We start from the raw sequence: 26508 nt of genomic DNA, 5'->3' as shown, positions 1-26508 counted from the left end.
ACTTAAATACTTTGCAATATGAAGCAAACAAAAATATATGACACACACAAATCACATAACTTTTTTTTTGGCCCTATACAGCTTAGATTTCATCCATGTATGCAACTCTTTTACTTTTTAATGTAAATCAGGTACAATTTCTACATTCTTACAGCCTCTAGCTGTGTCATTTTCCGGGAAGGTCTTTCCTTAATTTTGTCGTCATAGTTCACACAAAAAGTGAAGCAAAACTCTGACAAGTATACAATAAGAGTAAAAGCCCTTATTAAATGCATCTTTACACATAAATTTTTTGTAAGCAAATAATCATTATTTCACTTTAAATAAAACAACTATTTAAGAAAAAAAAAATAGATCAATGAAATAAGCAACAACTTATGTTATCTTCACAATACTGCCTAAAATAATCAGTAATTTAAAATTTTGTTTATGTTTAAACAAAAATAAACATACATGGCATAAATTACATAATTATAATTAAAATACACTACAGCCTCATTATAACGCTCATGTTGGGGTCCAATGTCTCAACCCCGCATTCTAACGAGACTCTCATTAGAACGCTCATTGCGAAATTATCTTATTACGCCACCCATCGCCTATACATATAACGCTGATGTTTTTACTTAATGTTCAATGAATAACGACATTATCTTTTTCTAAAACAATTCAATGATGTAATTCAGGGAGGTTTGCATGTCACAGATATGTGTGTTAATTTTAGTTTATTTATACTCACCACCGGTTGCCCATGTCACACTTATGATATGAATTTGAGATTTTGGAAACAATTTGATGCCTGACTGATGGACAGGTAAATCAACAAAAGACCGGATAAACGCTAACCTGTGCATGTTTTTCACACCTTTGGCGATCATAAATGTCCTAATTACAATTGCTTACGGTACTTGACTGTAAAATTGAACAAGCGTTATAGCAGATATGGCGCGCTATAAAATGATCTAGATCTACATGATTTTTTTTTTTTTTTTGGGAGCCAAGGTCTATAAGCGCTATACTGAGATTAGTGTTATAACGGAGAGTGAAATATCGAGCCTGCAGTGATTCATCTATTTTTAATACTGCACATTTGTAACATCAATTTTCACTGGATAATTGTGACCTCTGCATTATTACTTACATGCATAGCTTCAGTAAATTCATTAATTAATTTTCAGTTTTTCTCATATGTAAATGTGCTTAATTATAAATCGGTTATTAAGACATTTGACCCGTTATATCATAAGTTATAAAAATTTTGACAAGTTATATGGCCCTATATAAAACAGTTGTTTGCATATATAACCTGAGTCACTAGACCATATAACCTACCAGGAATCTTTAAAACCGATCTATAATACAGCTAACTTCCTTTTTTTTTTTGGAAAAAATTTAGTATTTTCATAAACTGACAACAGCCGTATATATAAAACTATATAAACATCCAGACCATCCAATAAAAAGCCACATTACAAACGCGCAGTATTGTCATACAAAAAAAAATAGTTGTCTACTACATGTATATAAATGTTTCAACTGGGTAATATATCCAGTCAATAATATTTATAGCTAATATTAAAAACAAACTTTGAAACAAGAAGCCACTTCTTATAACCAATAACAAGGCATAGTTTTAATAGGCACTAAAAAAGAAAAGCTTTCAAAATAAAAAGTAAATATACATATATATAATTATACATACTGTAGAAATTCTAAATTGTGGAACTTCGATTAGTAAATTTTTCCTGTGTGTCAAAATAAAATGAAAGCTGATTACCCCAACCCACCCCCCACCCCACCACCATGTATTTGTGGAATTTTACTGTGTGCTGTGTGTTTCAAATTTTGTTATTCAATTAAGACTGATACCTGGACCGATGTCCCAATGTCTCAAAGTTTTTACTCTTCAACTTCCACCTACCAAAGTTCTACAGTACATATTCACAGCAGTGTAAAACATGAATTGCACTTTCATAAATTTATATAACAAAAAGAACAAAAAAACTCAGATATTTTTACAAAACAAAAAAAAACTCAGATATTTTTACAAAACAAAAAAAAAACTCAGATATTTTTACAAAACAAAAAAAAAACTCAGATATTTTTACAAAACAAAAAAAAAACTCAGATATTTTTACAAAACAAAAAAAAAACTCAGATATTTTTACAAAACAAAAAAAAACTCAGATATTTTTACAAAACATAATAATCTAGTTAAACTAGTATATTTATCACACACGTAAGACAGAACATGAAAAACATGAACAATGTGGAATGAATTACTTTTTTAAAGATCAGTAAAAACAAAACAAAAACATCAAAAATATAGCACTTGAGCAAAAAAAAAAAAATATGTTCAAAATATCATTAACAAACTCTAAAAAAAAATTTACAGCAAAAATATTTAATGAATATTTATAAAAGATCACAGTTTACAGAACTTAAAAGAGCTCGCCTCTGATGGGGCTTGAACCTACACGGCCACCATCTACAAGCATTACGACAAAGTACTTCTTTCACAAAGGTATCAAAAAAAGAACTAAGCCATTAAACTTGTTGACATTTCCAAAAGTACATCTACAATTCATTAACAACCAGAGCTTATGATTAAAACATTACATGCCTTTCAAATTATTGTTTTGAAAACTACTACAGTAAAAGTAGCATGAATAAAAGAAATGAAATTTGGTGTCTAGTACAAGGTTTAAAAGAATTCCATAAATATGACACATGCGAAAATAATCTCTTCCAGAAACATGACTCAAGTTATATTTAGCTTTCATATCTTGGATTGTTCAGCTAAAATGAACACACAAATGTTGAAATGGATTTACTTCTATTTTTGCTACTACTTAACATCATTATGCATAAATTGGGATGAAGCAACAATGTGGAAGAAATATTAATGGGTTTTTACCATACATGTTCATGTATATCTAAGTACAATAGCATACTGGAAAAACAACAACAAAATTTTAAGTAACAAGAGCTGTCCGTAAGACAGCGCGCTCGACTTTTTTATTGCTTGCCAATAAAAAAAGTTTTTGCAGTAAAAGGCAATACAAGAATCTCTGTATTTTTAAAGTGAACAATGGCCATGAGCATTAAGATATTTAGTGAAGAATTATTTTACTGAATTGTGTGATACCCTTGAACACTGCAGGTTCAGTGGATAGGAATGAATTTTTTTAGATTTTTTAAGTTTTTTAGTGCTTGCCTATAATACAAAACATTGACAGTTAAGGGCCATAATTCAAATAAAATCTTTGACAGAATTACCTTCTCCTGGACATGTTTGGGAATCATGATTGTAAACAAGTATTCCAACTTTCAAATTAATATCTCAAACAGTTCAGTCAAAAAGTGGACTGGTACTAAAAACTTAACCAAGATTCTAAGTCGATAAAAGGCCTTAATTTTTAAAACAAATCCTTGACAGAGTTACCTTCTCTTGCGTACAGATGGGGGTAATGATGTGAAATAGCATTAAAAGTTTCAAAGCAATATCTCAAAGGGTTAAGGCAATAAGTGGATTTTACCCATATTCAATGTATTTTCTAAGTCAAAAAGGGGCATAATTCTGTCAAAAAACCTTGACAGAGTTATGTCCTCTTGTCTGTTGATGAAGGTCGTGATGGTAAACAAGTATGGTCAGTTTCAAAGCAATACCTCCAATGGTTTTGAAATAAAGTGAGGTGGTACAAAAAAACTTAACCAAGCTCAATACACTTTCTAAGTCAAAAAAGGTCCATAATTCTGTCAAAAACCTTGACAGAGTTATGTACTCTTGTCTGTAGATGGAGGTTATGATGGTGAACAAGTATGGTAAGTTTCAAAGCCATACTTGTAATACTTCTGAAATAAAGTGGGGTGGTACGAAAAACTTAACCAAGGTGTGACGCCAACGCCGACGCCGACGCCGGGGCGAGTAGGATAGCTCCCCTTTTCATAGAAAAGTCGAGCTAAAAAGGACTGTGCTGCCTAAAATAATATTTGAGTTATAATATGACTTATTTTATACATAGTTAAGCAATAAAGTGAGAATGTTATTATAAATGTAAGTATTCAAATCAGATTGGTATTATGACATACATTGTAAATTAATCCCCTTTTAAAATATTTCAGCATTTACAATTAAAATTATAAAAAAAAAGATACAATTACCAGTTATGCAAAGTAAATATTTCTGCATTTGGGTCATAATATAAAGAAATTGTTCAATGTTTTAACATGGAAAAAGATGCATTTTTAAGATCAATTTGTATTATCAATGGCACTACCTTGTTACATTTAGTATATAAATCACAATTTCTGGTATGACTTTCATTAAACCCTTACAAAGCTAAATATCTTAAGTGGACTTGTCTACCTTTCAATTTGGAAGCTAAATATCTTTAGTGGACTTTTCTATCTTTCAATTTGGAAGCTAAATATCTTAAGTGGACTTGTCTACCTTTCAATTTGGAAGCTAAATATCTTTAGTGGACTTGTCTATCTTTCAATTTGGAAGCTAAATATCTTTAGTGGACTTTTCTATCTTTCAATTTGGAAGCTAAATATCTTAAGTGGACTTGTCTACCTTTCAATTTGGAAGCTAAATATCTTTAGTGGACTTTTCTATCTTTCAATTTGGAAGCTAAATATCTTAAGTGGACTTGTCTACCTTTCAATTTGGAAGCTAAATATCTTTAGTGGACTTTTCTATCTTTCAATTTGGAAGCTAAATATCTTAAGTGGACTTGTCTATCTTTCAATTTGGAAGCAAAATATCTTAAGTGGACTTGTTTATCTTTCAATTTGGAAGCAAAATATCTTAAGTGGACTTGTCTATCTTTCAATTTGGAAGCTAAATATCTTTAGTGGACTTGTCTATCTTTCAATTTGGAAGCTAAATATCTTAAGTGGACTTGTTTATCTTTCAATTTGGAAGCAAAATATCTTAAGTGGACTTGTCTAGCATTTAATTTGGAAAAAAACATTCACCATTTTCAGGGAAAATTTCAAAATAAGAACAGACTGAGAAGCATACAGTGCAGACCATGATCGGGCTGTAGAAATACACTGGGCCTGGCTGATCTTTGTTTGCACTGATTACATGGGTAACATTTGTAACATTTGCTGCTGACAGCTGGCTTAAAGTTTGCAGTGTCTTATTCACATGATACAATAATTTACATTTTTGGAATTTTCATTATTCATCACTGGGTTCACACAAAAATACACAAGTCTTATATATATAATGAAGCCTAAATTCCAAAGTAAAAGAGCACTGCATGCAGTGTTAATGCTCGTCTTACCACTTTAGACAAAATTTCCAAGAAAGTTTAAAAAAGGGGGATTACTCCAAAAATATAGCTTTTAAAATTATACCCCTTGTCTTACAACTGCCTCTTGTCACAGTCAGCAAGTATTTCAAAGTTTCGTATTGATACCTTTAAAATTGTTTGAGAAATGGACTACATAAAGAATTTTGCACGACAACAACGAAGACGCAGCTGTCACAATAGCTCCCTCTTTTCTTCAAAACAGACAAGCTAATAATATGAATATATTACTAGCAAATATTATATAATTCTACATATCATTACATCCCTTAAATCTTTTAGCCTTGAAAATTCAAATAATGTCACCTCTTACATCGAGCAAACAGTATCTCTAGCGAATTATGAAATATCACCTAAATTTTCTAATTACTTGTTCACAACAGTTACACAATGTTTGTATGGTCTAACGTCACCTTTGAAGTAACTCTGAGATCTTCTGACAACAATAAAATGTACATCACAGCAAATATGAGGCACAATGTTAACTTGCATTTAATGCAGATGACACTTGAGTCAAACAGACTCAACCACTGCAGGGTAGATGGAATAAACCACTGGAGGAGGCCAGACTGAATCAACAAATGGAAGAGGTCAGTTGGTTTCAACTTACGAAAACTTCCATTTTTAACAGTTGTTTCTTTTTTTGGTAAGATTGACTGGTACCAGGTAAGAAATCAAGCTTGGGTGTTGCCAGGTTTTCGGTCAAGTTTGGTTGGTACCAGGTTATCAGTCACGTTTGGTTGGTACGAGGTTTTCAAACAAGCTCGGTTAGTACCAAGTTTTTAGTCAAGATTGATAGGTACCAGGTATTTAGTCAAGCTCGGTTGGTAACAGGGTTGCAGTCAAGTTTGGTTGGTACCAGGTTTTCAGTCAAATTTGGTTGGTACCAGGTTTTCAGTCAAATTTGGTTTGTACCAGGCTTTCAGTCAAGCTCAGATTCTGTATCTGAATCAGCATCTGACAGCATACTCTCCTGAAAATATCAATAAATAAGACATATATTTGTTTATCATACACATATAAACATCATTTTTAAAATTTGATAGTATTAAAGTTTAAAGTATAGAATATCAGGTCACAAAGATTAAATGCCTAGTATTTCTGACATGTTGACCAATGATAAGAGAAACCACAAAACTTGTACCTTACCTTAGCTGTCTTGGTCTTACACTAGATCTTACACAATTTACTCTTTAAGATGCATCAAGTTCAGTAAATATAGAACTATTGAAATTTTAATACCCAAGAAGTTTTGCCTACAGCAGTTTTATTTTAACTTGTAAACCAGATTTGTAACACAGAAGCAACTAGACATAACAGCTTCAAATTATATCAAAAGAATGAAAATTTACAATAAAAATGTTACATTAAGTTTATCATAGAGCTATTGGGCCTAGTGACGATTTGATTATGCAGATATTGTTTTACCTTTAAATACATGTACAGTGAAAGTTGAGAAAACCAGACGGCTTTCGGACTGAGGGTTTTGTCCGGTTTTCTCAGCGGTCCGGTATTCTCAATGTCCCCTTCAGCTGTTCAGCATCTTATAATTATTATAACCGAGCAATGAGTTACTAAGGATGCTGTATATTTGCATTTCAAGATAATGTGTACGTATATTGCTAAATAAAGAAATGATAAGAATACAAAAAAAAATATAAAATATGTTTTAATTGTTTTTGTCCCATTATTGCATATAAAGACATAAAAGTTTGGATAAAAATGAACAGCAGTTACATCATAACGATCAAGTCTGAGCACATCCGCATATGTTGACATTTGGGTAATGGGTAATGATTTAACGAATTTAGTTTACTTTGTTTGTTTATAATAATAACATATTGGTCAGATTTTTAAAGTAGGTTTCGGCAAAGTTTCACTGTCTTTAATTAATTTAACTTTGTCACATGTAGACAACTCTCGTCGAATAATTTTCGGCCATGGAATAGAACTAAGCGCCGATAAATTTCGTTTCCGTTGCGAAACACAATAGAAAAATACTCTATTTTTTATTCATACTGATTTTAACTGATCAATATCTCGTGCATTTTGGCATTTATATAAAACGGTAACATCTATACCTTACAATAAATCAAACTGTGAAAAGAGACAGTATAAACAAATCAGACAATTATTGTTCCGTTACCGCTCAGTTAGCGTATTAGACACAACCAATTGATAAGTACACAAGGTTTTTCACACATTCGGCGTCCGGTATTGTCAGGGTAATTGTCTATATAATTGACTTTGTAGTCCCCAATTAACCGTCCGGTATTCGGTTTTTACAGATTCCGGTATTGTCAATGTTCAATACAATAGTTTAAAGAAGGGAAAATTTGGGACTGAATTATTCGTCCGGTTTTTAGAGAGTTCCGATTTTCTCAGCGTCCGGTTTTCCCAAATTTCACTGTAGTTATTATCTTAGAATATCTGCAGTATATTCTTTATAGGCATACAAGTTCCAATTACAATTATCTACATAATACCTACCCAACCACCTTGCCCAACAATCCAGTTGGCAAATGTATCCTCTATATATTTCAAACTCATTTCCTTTATCTGTAATGCCATAGCTCCGCTCTGGCCAGCCAGTCGCATCGCTCGTTTGGTTATCTGAAACACTGCAGCTACCTGAGCCCAGCCCTGTTCCTTGCCTACTGACTCCTGCACTATATTCTTGAAATGGTTATATGTGACTATACCAGAAATATGGAGAGCTGCTTTTTTGGCATTTGCTTCCAACTGAAATGTCATTCATTAAAAAGTTAAACTATCTTCTTCATAATAATAAATACTAATCTGTGATTTTAACTTATCCAACATCATTAAACAAGGGCAAAAGATTTATATACCCTTAAATTTTTTTTTTGTAAATTGTATAATTTTCTGTTGAAACAATAAATTATAACAGTAATATCTACTGACCGCATCACTTCAACAAAATCAATTATAGCCCATTTTATTGATGATCAGACTTTACACATGATTTAACTAAACAAATGATAATATAGTACATGTACATGTACTCATTGTACATTAAAAGAATAGTTGCATAACAAAAATAAACTAACTTTAACTACTTTATATTCATGTTGTATGCTGAATCTTGTTGACTCCTCTATATGTTTTAATACTTTATATTCAGATAAAAATAATATGATCAAATTGATTAAAGATAATTGAATGACATGCTGATGACTTTTCTAAAGCAAAAATATTTTCTAAAAATACATACATTTATTTTGTACTTTTATTTGTAAAGTATGTCAAACATTTGGGTGTACAAAATCATGTTTCAACAAGAGCAATGCATAAAATATTGATACTAGTCTGTTAAGACATGCTAGGTCCACTCAAAACTTACCATTGCATCCATATCATCAGCAACTTTTCTTAACTCATCTCTCAACTCTATCTCTAATGGTGTAAGTGTGGTTTTTGTAAACTCTGTAATTAAACAAGTATCATGATATTCACTTTTTAAACAATATTTTGATATTGATATGTAACTACAAATACGTATTTTTATGATGAAAAGGAATCTTTGCAATAAAAAACAAGTGTTACATTTGAAAGAATACTATGCCCCAGGGGAAACACATTGACCTTTGACACCATGCCATTTAAGTGGGTCTAGCAGGTACAGCTCATCAAGGTGCATGCACCTGTGAAGTTTGAAGGCTGGTGGTGGAAGGACTTCCATGTTATGGTCAAGGTTAAAGTTTTGTGACCATCAGACCAAAACCAATATTATCAGTGGTAAAAGGTGAGCTGAAGGTGACAGTGATAAAAGGTCAGCTGAAGATGACAATGATAAACGGTCAGCTGAAGGCAACAGTGGTAAAAGGTCAGCTGAAGGCAACAGTGGTAAAAGGTCAGCTGAAGGCAACAGTGGTAAAAGGTCAACTGACGGAAACAGTGGTAAAAGGTCAACTGAAGGCAACAGTGGTAAAAGGTCAGCTGAAGGCAACAGTGGTAAAAGGTCAACTGAAGGCAACAGTGGTAAAAGGTCAACTGACGGCAACAGTGGTAAAATGTCAGCTGAAGGCAACAGTGGTAAAAGGTCAACTGACGGCATCAGTGGTAAAAGGTCAGCTGAAGGCAACAGTGGTAAAAGGTCAACTGAAGGCAACAGTGGTAAAAGATCAGTATAAGGTTTTAGTGGTAAAAGATCAGCTGCAGTCAACTGTGGTAAAAGGTCATCTGAAGTTGACAGTAAAAAAGGTCAGTATACATAATTTTATATACACATATATTTTTATAAAATAGATCAAGATTTCTCTTAAACTTTTACCTTCTTGTTCAGGACTAGATTTCTGATCATCAGTCAGTTTAGATCTTGGACTAGCAGATGCACTTCTGGACTGGTCCTCTCTTTCAGACATTAAATTGTCTCCAATAGTTGCCAGTCTACTTGCTATTTTACCATATAATTCATCCTTTTCTGCTTCAGTCATGTCTTCCAAGTCTTTTTTATCTTCTGCAAATATAAACAGTAAAGAGTTACATCAGAATTATCATTGCAACCTGTAATCATACATTGACTAAGAAACCGGACTGGTTTTCTGACTGTAATGTTTTTCAAAATATTTTCAAATATCATCATGTGTCCAGCCTATTGCAATGGTGGTGGTGTTGGTAGCTTTTACTCCGAATCACAGCAGTAAACCACAATGAATTTACCAGAGCTCAGTTCCGCCACCACATCATTCCTGGGCAGGCTGTCAAGCAGTTTACCAGTACTAGTTGCCTTCACTTTCCAAAGGAACTGATAACTTCTGTACATGCCAGAGCAGAGGTACAGTGCGAATGACCATTAAAAGGATTTCAGTCAATCACAACAATCCAGGAATCAAACCCGGGTCATCCGAATCACAGTCCAACACGCTACCTATTGAGCTTACCAAACAGCTTTCCAGCTATATATCTGATGCCTGCAGTTAACAAATTATTGTTTGAATTTTAGAAAAAAAAGTATGAAAGAGATATGCTTATGTAATACCTTAGAAGCAAATGGCACATGCATGAAATCATTGATAAAGAGTTAAAACCCTACTTACAATAGCAGCATAATATTATTTTGTTTATTCTGTTCACATGCAATGTTCATGAGTGTTAAATAACAGTGATATTCTATGCTACAACTCTATTCAGAATCAACCGTAAGATTATGGAAACAACATAATTATAGTGTTAATAAATTTCATAAAAAAATATTTTATTAGATATAACTTAATACCCTTTACTAAATGTTTATGTAAGTTTGAATATTTATCTTTATTTTTATTTCTGCGATTGTTTTTCATGTTTGTATACAATAATGAGTATATAGGAAACTACCAGTAAAATATCTCATTGAGACCCTGCAGATATTAAGCATGTATTTTATTCATTGTGTGGGATGCTATAAGACACACATTCATTGATAAATTTGTTCCTAGAACCAACCATTACTAACCAATCAATGTCAAGTTTCTTGCTTAAAAAACACAATGGCAAGCCCTTGACTGGGTTAAATCCCACTCGGGTAAAAATCTGTCACTAAATATAACAATTCTGACACTTATCACAAAGTTTTAACACCTAAATCCCATAATACCTCCATCAGATTCTGCCATTTCCATGTGCTCATGGTGTTTAACATCTCGTACAACTCTTCTACGACCATGATCATCTATGACTCGCTCTCGTACGTCCTCCTCCTGTAGGTAACTAAATGACTTGTTCTTCGGCAATTCATTGCCGTCTGCATCAAAGTATAGCCTCTCAATCATGTTACCGCTGTAATCCACTATATCAAGATGGCTGGAATGACGTTTTATGTCTTTTTCATCACCTTCCTCTCTACATATAACCTGGGTTTGTAAAAATTCAAATCAAAGACCTGTAAAAACTATCATTCTTAGAGCAGGGATGGAATAAAGAATATTACATTTGTCGACAGCATCATATCGAAATGCAGAATTTTATTTTAACTTTTCCATACAATACTGCAGTCCCCATTCCCTTATGTAACACGCTCAATCACAAAATGGCATGACTAAATATTTATAATGATAAAAATTTTTGGCAATATTCATTAAGTCCCTTATCCCAAAATTATAAAGAGTGGAACTCTAAAAGCTATATATTTTGTATAGATGAGAAAACAATGTGTAAAACATTACAATTATACTAAATTAATAAAGATTCTTCATTTAAAGTCATTGAATATTAATTTATGCCAATGATAAAAGTTTCAAAACGTACTGTAGATCTACATTTTTAATAATCTGTATATGTATTTAAAAAAAAAGACCCCATGCCATATTTACGACCTTTAACTAAAATAAAGTTTTCAAAAAGATTCCAGGGAAAGCATTTTTTAAAGAATGTTCAATAATAGGGTCTCATGAAGCATTAATTCTACATGCAACTGTTGATTTAGATGTAGCATATATGGAGTGAACCCCGTTGCAAACTGATTAACGCATTTTAACGCAAGAGGTGATAAATTGTTAAATCTTTGTTTCAAGGAAAGTCCATTATACTGCACATATTCAACAAGGTATGAGCTAAAAAAAGTTTGAACAGAATAATACAAAGTGGAAAATTTGATGCAAGATGAGGCTATCAAGTTAAGTCAGGGAGAGGAAAGCATAAAAGAAAATTAAATATTTCAGCTTTTTCCAGTGGTAAGAAGAACATGTAACTGAACAAAGTACCATGGCAGAAAAGTTCTAGTTTGAACTAATAACTTTAATACATGCATTTAACAGCACACATATCAGACTTATGCTTTAAAGGTGTACACCTCCAGATGAGTAATAATATACATGTACCTTCAAAAAATTAAACTTATTTATAGTTAACAAATGTATAAACAGTCTAAATGCTGGTGAAAATTTGAATGTTTCATACACAATATGAGAGAAATTACTTTTTTATCACTATTACAATTCTATGCTTTACTACTATTACCAGATGAAGTATGTGAAGTTTGTGCATATTTCAACTAGTTACAATAATTTTGTTGCCTAACCATAAACATATATCAAATGACTTATTTTGTACACTTCACAGCATATTTACTCATTTGAACAATTTACATTTTTCATAAAAAAATTGATACACATCTGGGAGGTGTGCTGCTTTAATAAAATTACCAGATCTGAAGTCTGATCCTTAAATTACAGAAGATATATAAAATATTCTACACTTTTGTAGCTTTACAAAATCCTGACAAATATTAAGCTTAACAATTAAAGGATAACTAATCATTCTCTTTTTTTATTTACAAAATTTATTTAAATGATATTTAAAAGTAATCTCATTTTTTCATTTTTGCAAATTTTGTTTCACAATGTGTCTGTCAATATTTTGATGTATTTAAATCATAAAGCCATTTTAAGTCTTGTTTAAAAATATCTTTATCTAAATAAACAAAACGCCCATAACTTAAATGTAGGCTTCATTTAACAATAAGACTATCCTTCATTCCTTCCAATACATGGTAACATCTGCATCAACAAAAGAAACCATGTTGTTTTTATTTAAATCTCATTTATTTTCTGAAGATTATAATGCTACAAAAAAATTTACTTATTCACTCACAATACTAAATACATGTATGTATCGTAACATCTTACCTGACTTGCTCTTGTATACGTCACGCCAGGTCGCCTCTCTTCTCTCTCAAAGTTGGAAAAGGCAAATCCTCGACCGTTTGGATACATTGTCAAGCCCGCATCGTCTGTTTCATCCAATCCCAACTGGTTAGGTCTAAATGGGCGAGCGCTGCCGGGTACCGATAGTGTCCGTGAGTAATATCCACTGTCTGCCGCGTCTTGTCCAAAATTATCAGATTTTGATTCTGTAAAATTTTCAAAGGGAACTTAGAATGTTTCATTAAAATAGCATGCCAAAGAGCTTTCTGTAAAGTACATGTAAGGTTAAGTTCAATACTACTGCAATTTAATAAATAAAATAAACATCAACATTACAGGAAACTTTCAATAAGGCTTGCCTTCCCATAATCCATGATAACCCGTAGGTGGAAGCAGGGTAGTAAGAATTTCAATAGCAGCACTCTCTTTATGCCATTTAAAAGGAAACATGCCAGAGCTATTATTCAATCATTTCAGCACAATTATGCTAAAAATACTTTTTCACAATTAAAATTATCTTTCTATAAAAAAATTACCCTTTTAGTTTAAGATTGTCATTACTTCAAACAATTTAGTATCACTTCTAATCTTTTAAGGTTTAAAACTTTAAACAGTAAGGGAAATTGTTCTATTTATTAGAAAAAAAAATTATAATTGTTTTTTTTTGTGTACTCTATTTCATTATTTCCTTTTTCATTAAATTTTCAAATCTGAGCTTTAAAATTTTAACTAAGATTTTACCTTTCATGCTGCGTTTTCTTTTATCACGGAGAGTAAGGCGTTTAAGCTTTCCGAATAGACCCGTATCTTGCCCTGAGCTTTCTTTCATCTTCCATTTTTTCTCTGTATGTTTTTTCTCTTTCTTGTCAACAACATCTATAGTCTCCTCGGACACTTCGCTACGTAGAACAGTTTTTCTGTCACTGCCACTATGTGTTTGATGTATATGTTTATTTCTATGGATATGTCTCTCTTCTAGGACTGTCTCATTACCTTGAGGTACGTAGTTGTCAGCCATATCCACCATATCGGCGGTATCATAATTTCCTTTATCATGCTTTTTAGAATATTTCTTAGGTCTTGTCGTTTTTTCATTTAAACTCCCTCTCGGACTTTCATCATTATGATTATCCATCTCATCATCACCATCATGTGCTTTCTGTTTTTTATTTCTAAAGAAATTTTGCATTCTGTGTTGAGCCTTTTTAAACATAGATTTCTTCTTTCTTCCATGCATCTGTTGATCAGTGCTGTCTGTATCACTGGAGGATACCGATCCTGATTTCTTTACTCTATGTGGTGATTTTGTGTATGTATATTTTGTTGGAGATGTACTGCTTGTTTTATCGTCATCATCATCATTTACTGATGTTGTAGATCGACTCTGAGGTTCAGATAGACCAGAAAGATTCAATGTGTGTGGTGCTACTTCAGGGATAGACCTTTTCGGTCTGGAATGTGGTTTTCCAAGACTATTATTTGTATCTAAAGAATCACTTGAGCAAGGGATACTGGAATCGTTTGGTTTCCCAGTGTAAGGCACTGGATGTGACAATGACCCACTTCCATTGGAACTATTTTCAGATGGTGTATGAGGCGTACCTGGCGGAGCAGACGGAGTTGGTTGAACTGTGCCAGGTAACCTCGTACTAGGACTCTGGCGCCATTCATTGTCAGGCTCACTATAGGGGGCAGATTTAGATTTCTCATGATGAATTTTTAATCCTGCTGGAACTTCTTTACCACCAAAACCCTGTAATTCAACAAAGTTTTCATGAGGCAGACTTTCTGCTTTTCTTAATTCGTTATCGCTTTCATCAGCATATGGTATTGAATCTTCCCGTAAAATGTTGCAACTTGATGCTAGACAACTAGAACTTTCCCCACTTGGAGTTGTTGTCTCAAAAACACTCAGCTCAACTATTCTCTGATATTCTGGTGAACTTGTTTGTATTGCCTGTTGAGCAAGTTGCTCCTGTAAAAATTCTTCTAAAATTTTTGCTGCCTCTGCCCTTACATCAGAAATAGTTAATCTCTTCTTCCCCCTTCTTCTTCTCCGCTTATTTTTAAGGAAATCATCAAGCTTGCGTTCTTTCTGACTCCTACTGAGATTACTTGCATCAGCAGAATTCTGTCTACTCTGACTGTATTTTTCTTTAGAGTTCTGTATTATTTTATCTCTTGTGGGATCAGGCTGCTGTTTTTTTATTAAAAAATGTTCAAGATTCAATTTTTCTTCATCATTCACTTCCACTTTATCTGTGTTTAAAACTGAAGCCATCTTTAAATTTTGGCTGAAATGAAAAATAAAAATATACAGTACTAATTGTACTAATGGACTTGCCCAGGTATTAATTTGGAACAATCCATTGTTAATACTAGACACAATGCTATTTTCTGGAATGTGTGCTTCTGTTAAATGACAGACAAGCCCTAATTCTAAAGTTCTAGATACCGGTCATTCAAAATAAAGAGGAGACCAGTAGATTAGAGATATGAAGGGGTTTCTTATTGTTTATGTATTTTATTGTCACTCATTAAATTTTAGTTTCCACCTAAATTCTTTTGATATGACAATTAAATGAAAGGATTTATCTATATTGTAAATACATATATTTAACCTTAAAAAAGCCGATGGCCACTTTAATAACACTTATTTTAATTAATCTATTCCTTTTTTTCCTAGCTTGGTTTCCTCAAATAAGCGAAACTTGTGCTTGTTTGCCTCAAGAAAAAGGCTGAGGCCCCTAAACAGCTAAATACTAAATAAAAAGTATATTGTGGCCCTTCTATTCTAACTCCTTGATAATTTGATAATGATGATAACCTACAGGCTTCAACTTAAATTTTGTTATCATTTTAAAATTTTTACAGACAAATGACAGAATGTGTAGTCAAAATATATCAACGAGCCAAAGCTAGATTCCAAGGTGTCCTATAAATATAACATCGCTTTGAGATATTTTTGCTTCTGCACAGTGCATATCCATATCGGTACCCTCTTTGCGAAATCTGCTGAAATGGTACCCTCTTTGCGCATGCACAGGCCACTCTCTGCTAAAAACAAACCAGCGATGGATAACAATCCAATAAAATTTAGATATAATAAGGAAAGAAGGTATGACACGTAGAAAAGATATATACCACGGAACAGTAGAATGTTTTATCTATGTGCTGATTAAATTTTGTCATGTGCCCGTTTTTCATGTACTACAACTTCACAATAAGCTACAAAAATTAAAAAATCGACATGTCTTGCCTCGCCCATCACCTCGACATATTTTTCGGGCTGAAATGAACCTGTGGCTTGATTATATATGCATCATACATATTTAGTATGTTCATTTACATATCATCTCCGGACAAATGGCAGTATATCGTCAAAAATAATTGTAAAATTCATAAAAACAAACTACTTTCGGTTTTGCAGCGGCACGGGCTACCTCTCTTCATTTGAATTTTTATATCACAGGCACCCTCTCATATTTTTTACAAATAGGTATCCTCAAGGCACGATATATGCTTTTATTTGCATCAACTGCTAGTGAAACATCTAGGTGTGAACTGTCTTTGCCTTTGGAGTGAAACGTCTGGCATTCCCAGGGACTTGGGGGGGGGGGGGGGCCACATTGCGACATTATCAGGTGATTCTGGTATGGTTTCATATAACAAGTCTGTTCTAAAACTTTACTGCCGCAACGGTCGAAATCAGTGGAAATAAAAAATGTGTAGTAAATACAGAAATGAAATGTAGTCTGTAACAAGAGCCACCGCCGGGCGTGGGCAACTCGACTTTTTACTTTCTCTAAAAGCAAACAAAGAAATGTTTGAACAAAATATTAACGTTTCCTTTTTATAAAATTAATCATTCTATCTTGTCAAATTAGTTTAGTCTATATATTTTATATATATAAATTTACTAATTCATATATATATATAAATAGAGACACGCAATTCGAAGTCACATGGTGGTGTCATGTGGTGGTGTCACGTGGTGGAGTCACGTGGTGCAGTCACGTGGTGCAGTCATGTGGTGGTGTCATGTGTAGGAGTCACGTGGTGGAGTCACGTGGTGGAGTCAAGTGGTGGAGTCACATGGTGGTGTCACGTGGTGGTGTCACGTGGAAGTCACGTGGTAGAGACACTTGGTAGAGTCACATGGTGGAGTCACGTGGTGAAGTCACGTGGTGGAGTCACGTGGTGACAATCCATTCAAAAATAACAAAGTTACAGCCAATAATAGCCAAAAACATGAAAATTTCAATAATTTGACCTTCAAATTCAATGTCATTTATGAGTGAAGGTCAAGGTCTGTCAGGTTATTTTTTAGGGATATCCTTGAAGATTATTATGTTCAAGTTTAAAGACAATCCATTCAAAAATAACAAAGTTACAGCCAATAACAGCATGAACAAGCAAAATTTGGACTTTTAACATTGAAGGTCAAGGTCATTTATGGATGAAGGTCAAGGTAAGTGCGGTCTACCCAAGGGTTGTTGTGGCCAAGTATGAAGACAATACACCAAGAAATAAAAAAGTTATGTTCCAGGTACAAGTTTGCGGACGGCAACGGCAACGCCGCCGCGACGACTATAACAATAGAATCTACCTCTACTTTTTTTTTTCAAATATAAAAAATATGTGAACACGTACAGTAACTACTCATTAGACATAACAGGATCTTTTTGTTAGTCTATTTGTTTCTGAAAATTCGCAATGACTCCATTTTGGATTTTTGTAGAGCGGTTCGCAAATGAACTTTCCAGCTACGTCTGTGTATAATAAAATAAAAGAGAACCAGTCAAAGCTTTTCTCTAATTTGAAAAACAATTTTGGGGCAAATTTTAATCATGAGTAAATAAAACGCATTTACACACTGTTCTTAAAGAGCGCCTGGTGAAAGGGGAGGCCGAGTTAGATTATGTAACTGTAAGTTAGAAAGGATTATGGTTGTGACAATAGATATTCAACATGTATATAAATATCCTCTGGAGCTTGTTGCACACACGCATTTCACTAAAGTTTGTACTACTCTGTAGTTAAGATGATTTAAAAATGTAGTGTACAAATGAACTTTATGATGATCAATATTTTACATGTTGACATGTTAGTTAAACAAACTTGGGTCTTTCAAATTTTTAGAAAGAGAGGACTGGTTTCAAAGATGCAACCTGTTGAGCATTTTTATTTAAGTCAGTGGAAGAGCATTCCTATATGGTGAAAGTTGCTGATCAGCTGATTTAAACTGTTAAATATGTCCTAAAAACACAATTCTTTTTCACCCCTGTTGATGGAAATTCATTGTATCCCATTGTAACCCTTGTATCCCTGTATCCCTTGTCATGTGGGGGTGAAAAATAATTGTGATTTTGTGCCATATATGTACTGATTAAGACTTGCAAGAAATTATGTCAAATGAAAAATATATTTTGTAATTCTCTGATTCGTGTGGAGTCTCTCAATTAGCAAAATGAACCATTCCGTCAAAATGTCAAATGTTGCTAAAAGTGTATGTAAAAAGCTGTTTACCGATGGATGACAGTCTATGATGTGCCCCAGAGAATATCTTTGTCATTTTTTACAAAAACCTGAAGTACTCCAAACTGGTAGTTAATAAAAGTTATATTAAAACATAAGCCAACCTGGTGTTTTGATGTCTTGTTCCCTCCTCCCAATCTTTTAATAAGGCATTTTAGATTGAATGTGATTTAAGATATAAAATTAAGGATATAGATATCCTTGGGTATATAATTTATTAACTTTATTACAAAGTTATTAAGAATACATACTTGTGTTAGTGATTGTTTGTATCCAAAAGTCATAGAAATATAATTTTTGTTACAATACAATTTATATGTACATGTAGTTATATTTTATGATTTATTTTACAGTATCCCACAGAGAAAGAAAAATTTGTCAAAAGAATAGATGTCATTGAAGAGAAAACAGGTAACTAAGTATCAATCTTTGGAGCTTCAAAATTGAAAACTTGATCGAGGAAAAAATATAGTATTACCCAGTACACAACTTTATTTGAGGTCAGATTAACAAGAATTTTACAAAGAACTTGATTAAGTTTCATTTTGTGTTTCATTTAATTTTTTGTTATAAATTCTAATGAGTGCATTTATATGACATATATGAACGTTACCCTCAAATTTAGATTTTGATTTAGTCTTTTAGAAGAGATTTATCATTTATTTTTTTATTTTGCTTTTCATGTAAGATTCTGATGGCATTAACTACAGAAAAAGTATTGCAATCTGTGAAAATGTTATACCAAAAATACTTCGCAAGGTGAGTTCATGAAAAAAATAATTAACAAAAAAACAAAATTGTGAAAAGTTTATTGATAATTGTCGTCATGTGTATAAATCTATATATCAGTTGCAAAGATTATTGTTTGAACTTAAAAAAGAATACTAACTTCCAAAATGCTTGTATGAAAGAAATATGGTGGTATATTATTGCATTGAAAGCAAATTTGGTATGCTTAGCAACAGCAGTGTATGTGATATTTTGTTTTACATATGTTATTCATTATAAAAACAGAGGCATTTTATGTACAAGCTTTCCAGAATCAACCATAAAAGTATGGAAAAATTTTTTTAGTGTTGATCAAACTTTTTAAAAATATTTTAAAGACATAGCTTTATTCCCTTCACAAAGACTCTATGCAAATGTTGAAAGCTTGTCTTTTACTACATTGTACTAGCATAGTCAGGGGTGTATATCATATATCCAAAGCATATTGGCTTTATGGTTTGTCATAATTATCGAATAAGACTTATAAAATGACCAATGGGATTTATTACTTCAAACTATTACAAAAAAAAACTTATTATAAAATGCCTTTTTTTTTAGTAACAAAATTATAAAATTTTATTAATTGAAATGAAATGTAAAATGTTTTCCTTAGTAAAGCATATACCCTAATAAGTTTGCTACATTTATGACATAGTTTTGCTTTGCTGATCTAATAGTGTTAAACCTTTCAGATAGGAGTTTTAAATGAGAAGGCTATACTTCTAGAGGAGGAATCATGGTTCAATGTCAGAAGAAAACAGTTACATTTGAAGAGCCGTAATCTGACTTGGTGTAAATATGCAAACCTTTGGGAGAAATCTGTATTTAGGAGTCATGACGAAAATCCAGCATGGTTTGTGAACAGTTTTTATATATATATACTGAACCAAAAAAATAAACTTTCGCAAAGTATGTGCCAGTTGTTCAAGGGTACCACTTAGATGTACACTCTTATATACATGTAGTAGCTTGTAAAACTCGTTTTGTTTGCAAAATCGGTCAGCTAATCCCCATATAAAAGCCCGATATGTTTATTCAACATAAAAATCGAGTTTCAAAAGGATTCAAAAACTGTTCCAATATATCTACATTCAAACTTGGAGAAAGTTTCTTTTCTGTTTCAGTATACATGTACTTTTGTCTCTCAATAATTCAAAATCACCTTACTCAAAATTCCGCTTTACTCGAAGAATTTCTAAAGTCCCATGAAATTTTCTTCTTTATCTTTGTACTTTAACTCTGCTTAGGTCGAATTTTGACCCATTATTCAGACTCCTGTTTAATCGAAATGAAAGTTTGGTCTCTTCAATTAAGGTCGTACATATTTTCATCTCATTTAGTCAAAGTGTGAAAACTGATAAAAGGTCGGCAACATCAAGGCAAAATGTTGTCACTCTGGTTCACACGTTTCATAGTTATTTTAATTGTCTGTCATCTTTTTGGCTAAAACTACCATTTACTAATTTTTCTGTGCATTTATCTTCTGAAACTACATTATAGAAATAAGTACATGTAACTGATAAAAATGTCAGTCCTCAAGTGTGTCGAGTTTGTTTCCTATTTTGTGTCCGAATTATTTCCTTTGGGTCTTTTTTTCATTGTCACTTTTTTTAAAAGAAAAGTCCAAAGATCAGTAATAGGCTTCAGTGTTCTGTAATATCAAGTAATTAATATACAGTAAATAATCATTTCAGTAAATGTAAGTTTAGATATGATTGTTATGGTCATTATTTTAGGACAATATTTGAGCAACATGGAAGTATAGATGTTCATGGAATAGGGCCTTTCGGAAGAGTAATAGAAATGTTTGCTGAAAGTTTTCTTCACTCAGGGGTTAAAAGGGTAAGGAACATAATTATAACATGTCTCGTTGTTTGTTTCTTATATATTGTGTATGTAATATTAGGACATATTTATACATTTGTCTGTCTTTCTGTCTCAGCTTTAAAAAATGTTGTGTGTCTTCTTTACATATCTTTTGATCCTTCTTAAAGAATTTCATGATAGTTAGGTCAAATGTTTATTTCGTTGAGACAGCATGTAGAAACCAGATTGCCTCATTTATTGGTCAAGATCACAGTTAAATGGGAAAGATTAGCGCCAGGTATTTTTTGTGTCAATTCTACATCTTTTGAACTTCTTGAGGGATTTTAATGATAGTTGCATGAAATGGTAATCTCATTGACACAAAACTCAGAACTCCTCTATTCAAGGTCAAGATAAAAGTTCAAGGTAAATCATTTTAGCCAGCAAATTAGTTTCACACAGTTAGCCAAAATCACCCTTCTTGTGATGGCACCATATGACCTAAATTGTGTTTGTGTGCCGTAAAACCAAACAAAACAAAGCAAAACCCACATTTCAGATGCCATGCCTCCAAGTCAAGGTCACTATGTGAGTCTCACATTTGAAGGCTTGAACAATGGGGCATATATATAATACTTGAGTAAAATATTCATTGTTTTGAGAGGAGTAGTGGCCACACTTCGAGTGCCCTGATTCAAAGTCAGAGGGTCTAAAAGGGTCACAAGTGTAGGCTTGGAAATTTTGTATTGGCACTAAAGCTTTTAGCCCTGCGCTTTAACAATTTACTGTCTGCTCTCTTTCAAACCATGTGAAGGATGTTTATTTAACTTTGGTCTAATGTTTATCTCATTGGAATGATGGACGGAGTCCTTATTTCAGGCAGTTTTGTGTACATTTAAGCTCCATAAGTGAATTTTGGAATTAAGCACTGCTTTGAAATTATGGCAGTATGATCTGACTGTACTAAATGCTATTTGAGGAGGGAGGTTACCACCATTACCAAAGAATTAGCATTACTCAAATTTCATTGATGCTTATTATTCTGATTTGTCTATATGTAGCTTTATTATCATAAAAATATGATGAAAATAAGGCTATGTCTATGAAAATGTATATAAATATTTATATGTCTATATTACTAACTTAAAAGAGATTAACCTAGCAACACATTTTTCAAGTTTTATTGTTATTTCCAGAGTATATCCATCATGGAAGATTCTTTAGATGAGAGATATAAGGACTTCCTTATACAACAGAGTTGACAAGTTTAGGACTATATATGAAATAAGTTAGCAATAAAAACTTTGCCATTTGCTGCCATGTACAATAGTTATTTAATTTTATATGTAAACATGTTCAAAAGTGATTTTACTTTATCTCTTCAAGGGAAACAGCAAAGTCCTTGTCTTATTTATATTTGAAAGGGATATATCCGAAAGATTTCAATGTTTGTTTACATGCACCAGTCATTGACAGCCTCGTCCTATCTATCTCATCTACAGGGACTTTGACTAAGACCAGCGGATCCTTAACCAAATTATGACTCCCTGTGCCAAGTGGTACAGTGCTTGTCAAATTGCTTTCCCTGCTTAAGTTGTCAAATTGCCTTCTTGCTTAGTTTTCATATTGCCTTCTCTAATTAGCTCTTGCCAGTGCATTATACCTCACCTTTATTTGGCAGTAAAACAAAACCTTCCTGTTCGCCCAGTGGTACTTCATTTAGTTAAAAAATATGTACATTGGTATATTTAGCTTAATTGTGATAAATGTTGGAAGCTGATTTGTACTACTTTTAAGTTTGCTTCCTGTAACTAACCAGTACTGGTGTAATATTTGGAAATGTGGTCATGACCCATATACGTCTCGAACCCAAGATCAATTTGCTTGAATAGTGTGGAAATACAACGGCTGATTTATCCTGTACTCATCTGGTTTAAGATTGGCGTGATGACAGAGCCTTCATATCACAAACTTCATCCCATTTAGCATACCCCTATCCCCACCCCTTAAAAGTTTTTTTTTAAATCTCCTACAAAAACTTATTTTTGAACTGCCCTCAACAATATCCTAATGTTTTGGTTTGGTTTTTTTTTTTTTTTTTCAAAATAAATTATATGTATTAGATCTATTTTACCTTCCCCCTTTTTTCAAAAATGAGGTGAAAATTCCCAACCTGAGTGCCTCGAGCTCAGTTCCCTGTACATGTAGATAGAATTAATAGGGCCCTAAATGTATAGGGTTCCCAAATGACTGGTGCAGTGATTCCAATGATATTATAATGATAGTTTGTAGAACGCTGATATATGTACAAGTTTATTTTGCCTTACTTTCCAGGTAAAATATTTTGAATATATAATATATACGTGTTTGTTTACTGACTTTACAGTATTCTTGATGGATAATTGTTTTAACTGTTGATGGAATGTTTGAGTAAATGATAATAAAGATAATAAAACTGAATGAAAAACTTAGGAAGAAAATTAGTTTTTATTTTCTTATTACTTTTGCGAATTTGTTGGACTTGTCAAAAGAATATTTGGAGGGATGATGTTTTTTCCAACAGTTTGACTGTAGGAATACTAGATAACGTGTCAAATACGCCCCGCCCCTTTTTTTTGCATTTAATAATGTTTTGATAAATATGGAATGCCGGTAGGGACATGCCAATTTGCTTATTTGCCACTTGCTGAATTGCTTATTTGCTAATTGCCGATTTGCTTATTTGCCAATGGCTGATAGGCTTAATGACAAATTTGCTTATTTGCCAATTGCTGAATTGCTAATTTGCTTATTTGTTAACCGCTGGTTTACGTATTTGCTTATTTGCCAATTGCTAATTTGCTTTTTTGCAATAGAAATAGTTTACACTGTGCCGGAAGTATATGAAAAACAACCAGTTGAGTCATATCTGTTCACTTTTACCAACAGTATTCTTGTAAATTCAGTGTTTTTCCAAGAATACTGTTGGTCAATGAATTCAATTGCTGTGATACCTACGCAGATATATGTCTACAACTGATGGCTGACATGTCCTTGAGAACTATAGACGCTTGGGGTCAGATCCCAAACCCCAACGTGATACGTGACCCTGTAAACACTCTATTAAAAATATTTTTATATTTAAACAAGAATTGGGAATCGTTAAAACTGGTTTTCAAACAATTTTTAATATACCAGTATGAAAAAATACCATATACCACCAAGTCTCAATAAAGTACTTAATGGTTTTATCGTTGTAACGGATGTCATATTCGTATTAAAATAAATAATAGAATAGTTTTGATATAGTCTTTACAGAGGCGTATCACGTTGGGGACAGGATCTGACCCCAAGCGTCTGTGCTTGAGAATGCCTTATAATGTGTTGCAGCTATAGATTTGTTTGTGCAGCCTAAGTCAGAGATTGATGGCATAATAAACACTTGATATAGTCATATATAAGTGAAAATTATTGGGTAAAGATTGAAAATAAAAGAACTTGAAAACAAAACTATTTCTTATTTTATGGCATATAAAATGTCGTTATTCTCAGCAGATTTGTCATGTAGGGCCTCATTTTAGTGGTACGAACACATAGTATGACGAATGATCCAATTGGTGCATGCCAAATATGGGTGTTTATCTTTGCATTTAAGCAATAGGCTTCGTTTTTAGCTCTGCAAAATTTGGTCACACTTTTCCGTTTCTTCATGTTAAACATTTTACATGCCATCAGGTGACCATGACCATGATCATGACCTAGGGTATAATGGACAAAGCCTCTTTGAATATTGTGTATGCGTGATGCCTATTTAATGCTTATGTGAAGTTACAGTTAGATGTAAGCAATAGTAACAGAGATATGACAAAAAAACAAAGGCTTTGTAGTACAATACTTTGGTGACCTTGGCATTCAGTATATAAGGGGCACAGCTTCTTCATGTACTTTGTATGCATGCTTGTAACGCAAAGTTTATGCAAAGTTGCAGTAAGATGCATGAATCAGCAAATGTAACAGAGATATGACAGAAAAAACAAGTTACCAAGAAAACCAATGCCTTGGTGGATAGAATAGCATCCCTAGTGCTAACTAAAACTGAAACTCAAGATAATTAAAAAGAACAACTACTTTTTGATACTGAATTTATTTCTTTTTTCGAAATTGAATAAAAAGTATCCATCTGCCTTTCTACCTATATTCTAGGTAATGATGGATTGCTCATAATTGTCCCAAGTATAATTCACAAAACTTTATAAACATAATAACATGATATAGGTTCATGAGCTTGAAATAAAGTCAACAAAGACTTGTTATTTCATATCAAACAAGAACGTACTCCGCGAGTCGGACGTATCGCCTGACAATAGCATACAAATTTATGTATATAAGCAAATAAGCAATTAGCAAATAAGCAAATTGGCAAATCAGCAATTAGCAAATAAGCAAATTGGCAAATCAGCAATTAGCAAATAAGCAATTCAGAAGTTGGCAAATAAGCAAAGTGGCATGTCCCTACCGGCATTCCATAGATAAACGATCATTTTCCGGTTTCTAATAAACATTCATTTTCCGATTTCTACTTTCGCTTTCACTTTCTACTTTCACTTTCAGTATAGGTTTCACTGCACTCCTTCCCATGTTATATTTCTTTTCAAAATAAAGAATTTCATAATAAACATCACAGATATTTTCATTTTTATTAATAATCGATTTAATTTTTCATTAATTATGTTCATTTGTTTTGTCCGTACAATCAGTTTTAGAAATATATTGATACATAAAAAATAAATAAAGATTTACGAAGTTAAACTCGGGTTAATTAAGAAACTACATGTATACTCTTCCAAATACAAACAAAATATATGAACTTTAGAGTTTCATTAAAGATTATTACCTTTTTATGCCGTTGTTATCCATCTACTTACAACTATTTATTATTTACTGCTTATATCACAAAATACGTTCAGCAATCTTTGTATCGGTTAATGAAGTAACATTTAAAAATAACCATTGTTTTTCCCCTGATAATAAACGTTTGTGGAATATTGAATGATAAAGTATATCTTATTGTACAGTCAAATAACCGTTAAATTAATCATATACTTAGTAACGCACGTGCCCACGCTAGATTACTTCCTTATTCATTATGTTTGCAATGGTAAAAAAACCTTTTAAAATGAACAAGATACAGAAGGGATTTCCCTATTTGTAAAACAAAATAATACTAAATTGTTATTTTTTCTTTCAACGCTGTAAATTTTAAACAAAGGAAAAAAAAAAATTAAAACTTGGGGTTTTTCTTAATTACGTGAATCGTCACACGAAAATTGATTTTTATAACTTTTAAAGTTTTTTTTTAAATGCTAACCAGTGAGATACGGGTTTTAATTTTTGTGCCCACAGAAAGGGTCCACCCGCCCTTGGGGCACAGTAGGGGACCTCGGAGG

At 32.7% G+C, this 26508-nt stretch overlaps 2 protein-coding genes across 4 annotated transcripts; one reads left to right on the top strand and one right to left on the bottom strand.

The window, feature by feature from the left end:
• Positions 1–5479: 5479 nt before the first annotated feature.
• LOC132728787 (uncharacterized) lies at positions 5480–26114 on the bottom strand. 3 transcript variants are annotated; one of them, XM_060714459.1, is made up of 9 exons: positions 25956–26114; positions 13712–15264; positions 12953–13176; positions 12470–12487; positions 10924–11179; positions 9619–9804; positions 8689–8771; positions 7815–8066; positions 5480–6297 (listed from the first exon to the last, which is right to left on the bottom strand). In XM_060714459.1, the coding sequence occupies exons 1-9, from the start codon at positions 25976–25978 to the stop codon at positions 6247–6249; spliced, it is 2646 nt and encodes an 881-aa protein (XP_060570442.1). In that variant the 5' UTR covers positions 25979–26114; the 3' UTR covers positions 5480–6246. The 3 variants fall into 3 exon arrangements, with proteins under 3 accessions (XP_060570442.1, XP_060570444.1, XP_060570443.1); XM_060714461.1 differs by lacking the exon at positions 25956–26114 and adding an exon at positions 17624–17734; XM_060714460.1 differs by lacking the exon at positions 12470–12487 and having other exon boundaries at positions 5481–6297; positions 25956–26110.
• On the top strand, positions 17875–23553 carry LOC132728789 (PRELI domain-containing protein 2-like). Its single transcript, XM_060714462.1, has 6 exons — positions 17875–17991; positions 18862–18919; positions 19197–19267; positions 19969–20129; positions 21013–21118; positions 22279–23553. The coding sequence occupies exons 1-6, from the start codon at positions 17917–17919 to the stop codon at positions 22342–22344; spliced, it is 537 nt and encodes a 178-aa protein (XP_060570445.1). The 5' UTR covers positions 17875–17916; the 3' UTR covers positions 22345–23553.
• Positions 26115–26508: the final 394 nt, after the last annotated feature.

The sequence above is a fragment of the Ruditapes philippinarum genome, unplaced genomic scaffold, assembly GCF_026571515.1.
Source record: "Ruditapes philippinarum isolate M1 unplaced genomic scaffold, ASM2657151v2 ctg10477_1_1_1_1, whole genome shotgun sequence".
Classification (NCBI taxonomy): Eukaryota; Metazoa; Mollusca; class Bivalvia; order Venerida; family Veneridae; genus Ruditapes; species Ruditapes philippinarum.
The sequence above is the reverse complement of the archived record's forward strand: the minus strand, read 5'-3'. Positions and strand labels throughout refer to the sequence as shown.

Bases quoted from the DNA above. Each gene is read 5' to 3' on its own strand.
- LOC132728789 (XM_060714462.1), top strand. From the start codon at position 17,917: ATGGTTGTGACAATAGATATTCAACATGTATATAAATATCCTCTGGAG. The intron at 18,920-19,196 runs GTAACTAAGTAT...TTTTCATGTAAG, and splicing joins TGTCATTGAAGAGAAAACAG to ATTCTGATGGCATTAACTAC. The intron at 21,119-22,278 runs GTAAGGAACATA...TGTTATTTCCAG, and splicing joins TTCACTCAGGGGTTAAAAGG to AGTATATCCATCATGGAAGA.
- LOC132728787 (XM_060714459.1), bottom strand. From the start codon at position 25,978: ATGGATAACAACGGCATAAAAAG. The intron at 13,177-13,711 runs GTAAAATCTTAG...AAAATTTTACAG, and splicing joins AAGAAAACGCAGCATGAAAG to AATCAAAATCTGATAATTTT. The intron at 8,067-8,688 runs GTAAGTTTTGAG...ATGACATTTCAG, and splicing joins CTGATGATATGGATGCAATG to TTGGAAGCAAATGCCAAAAA.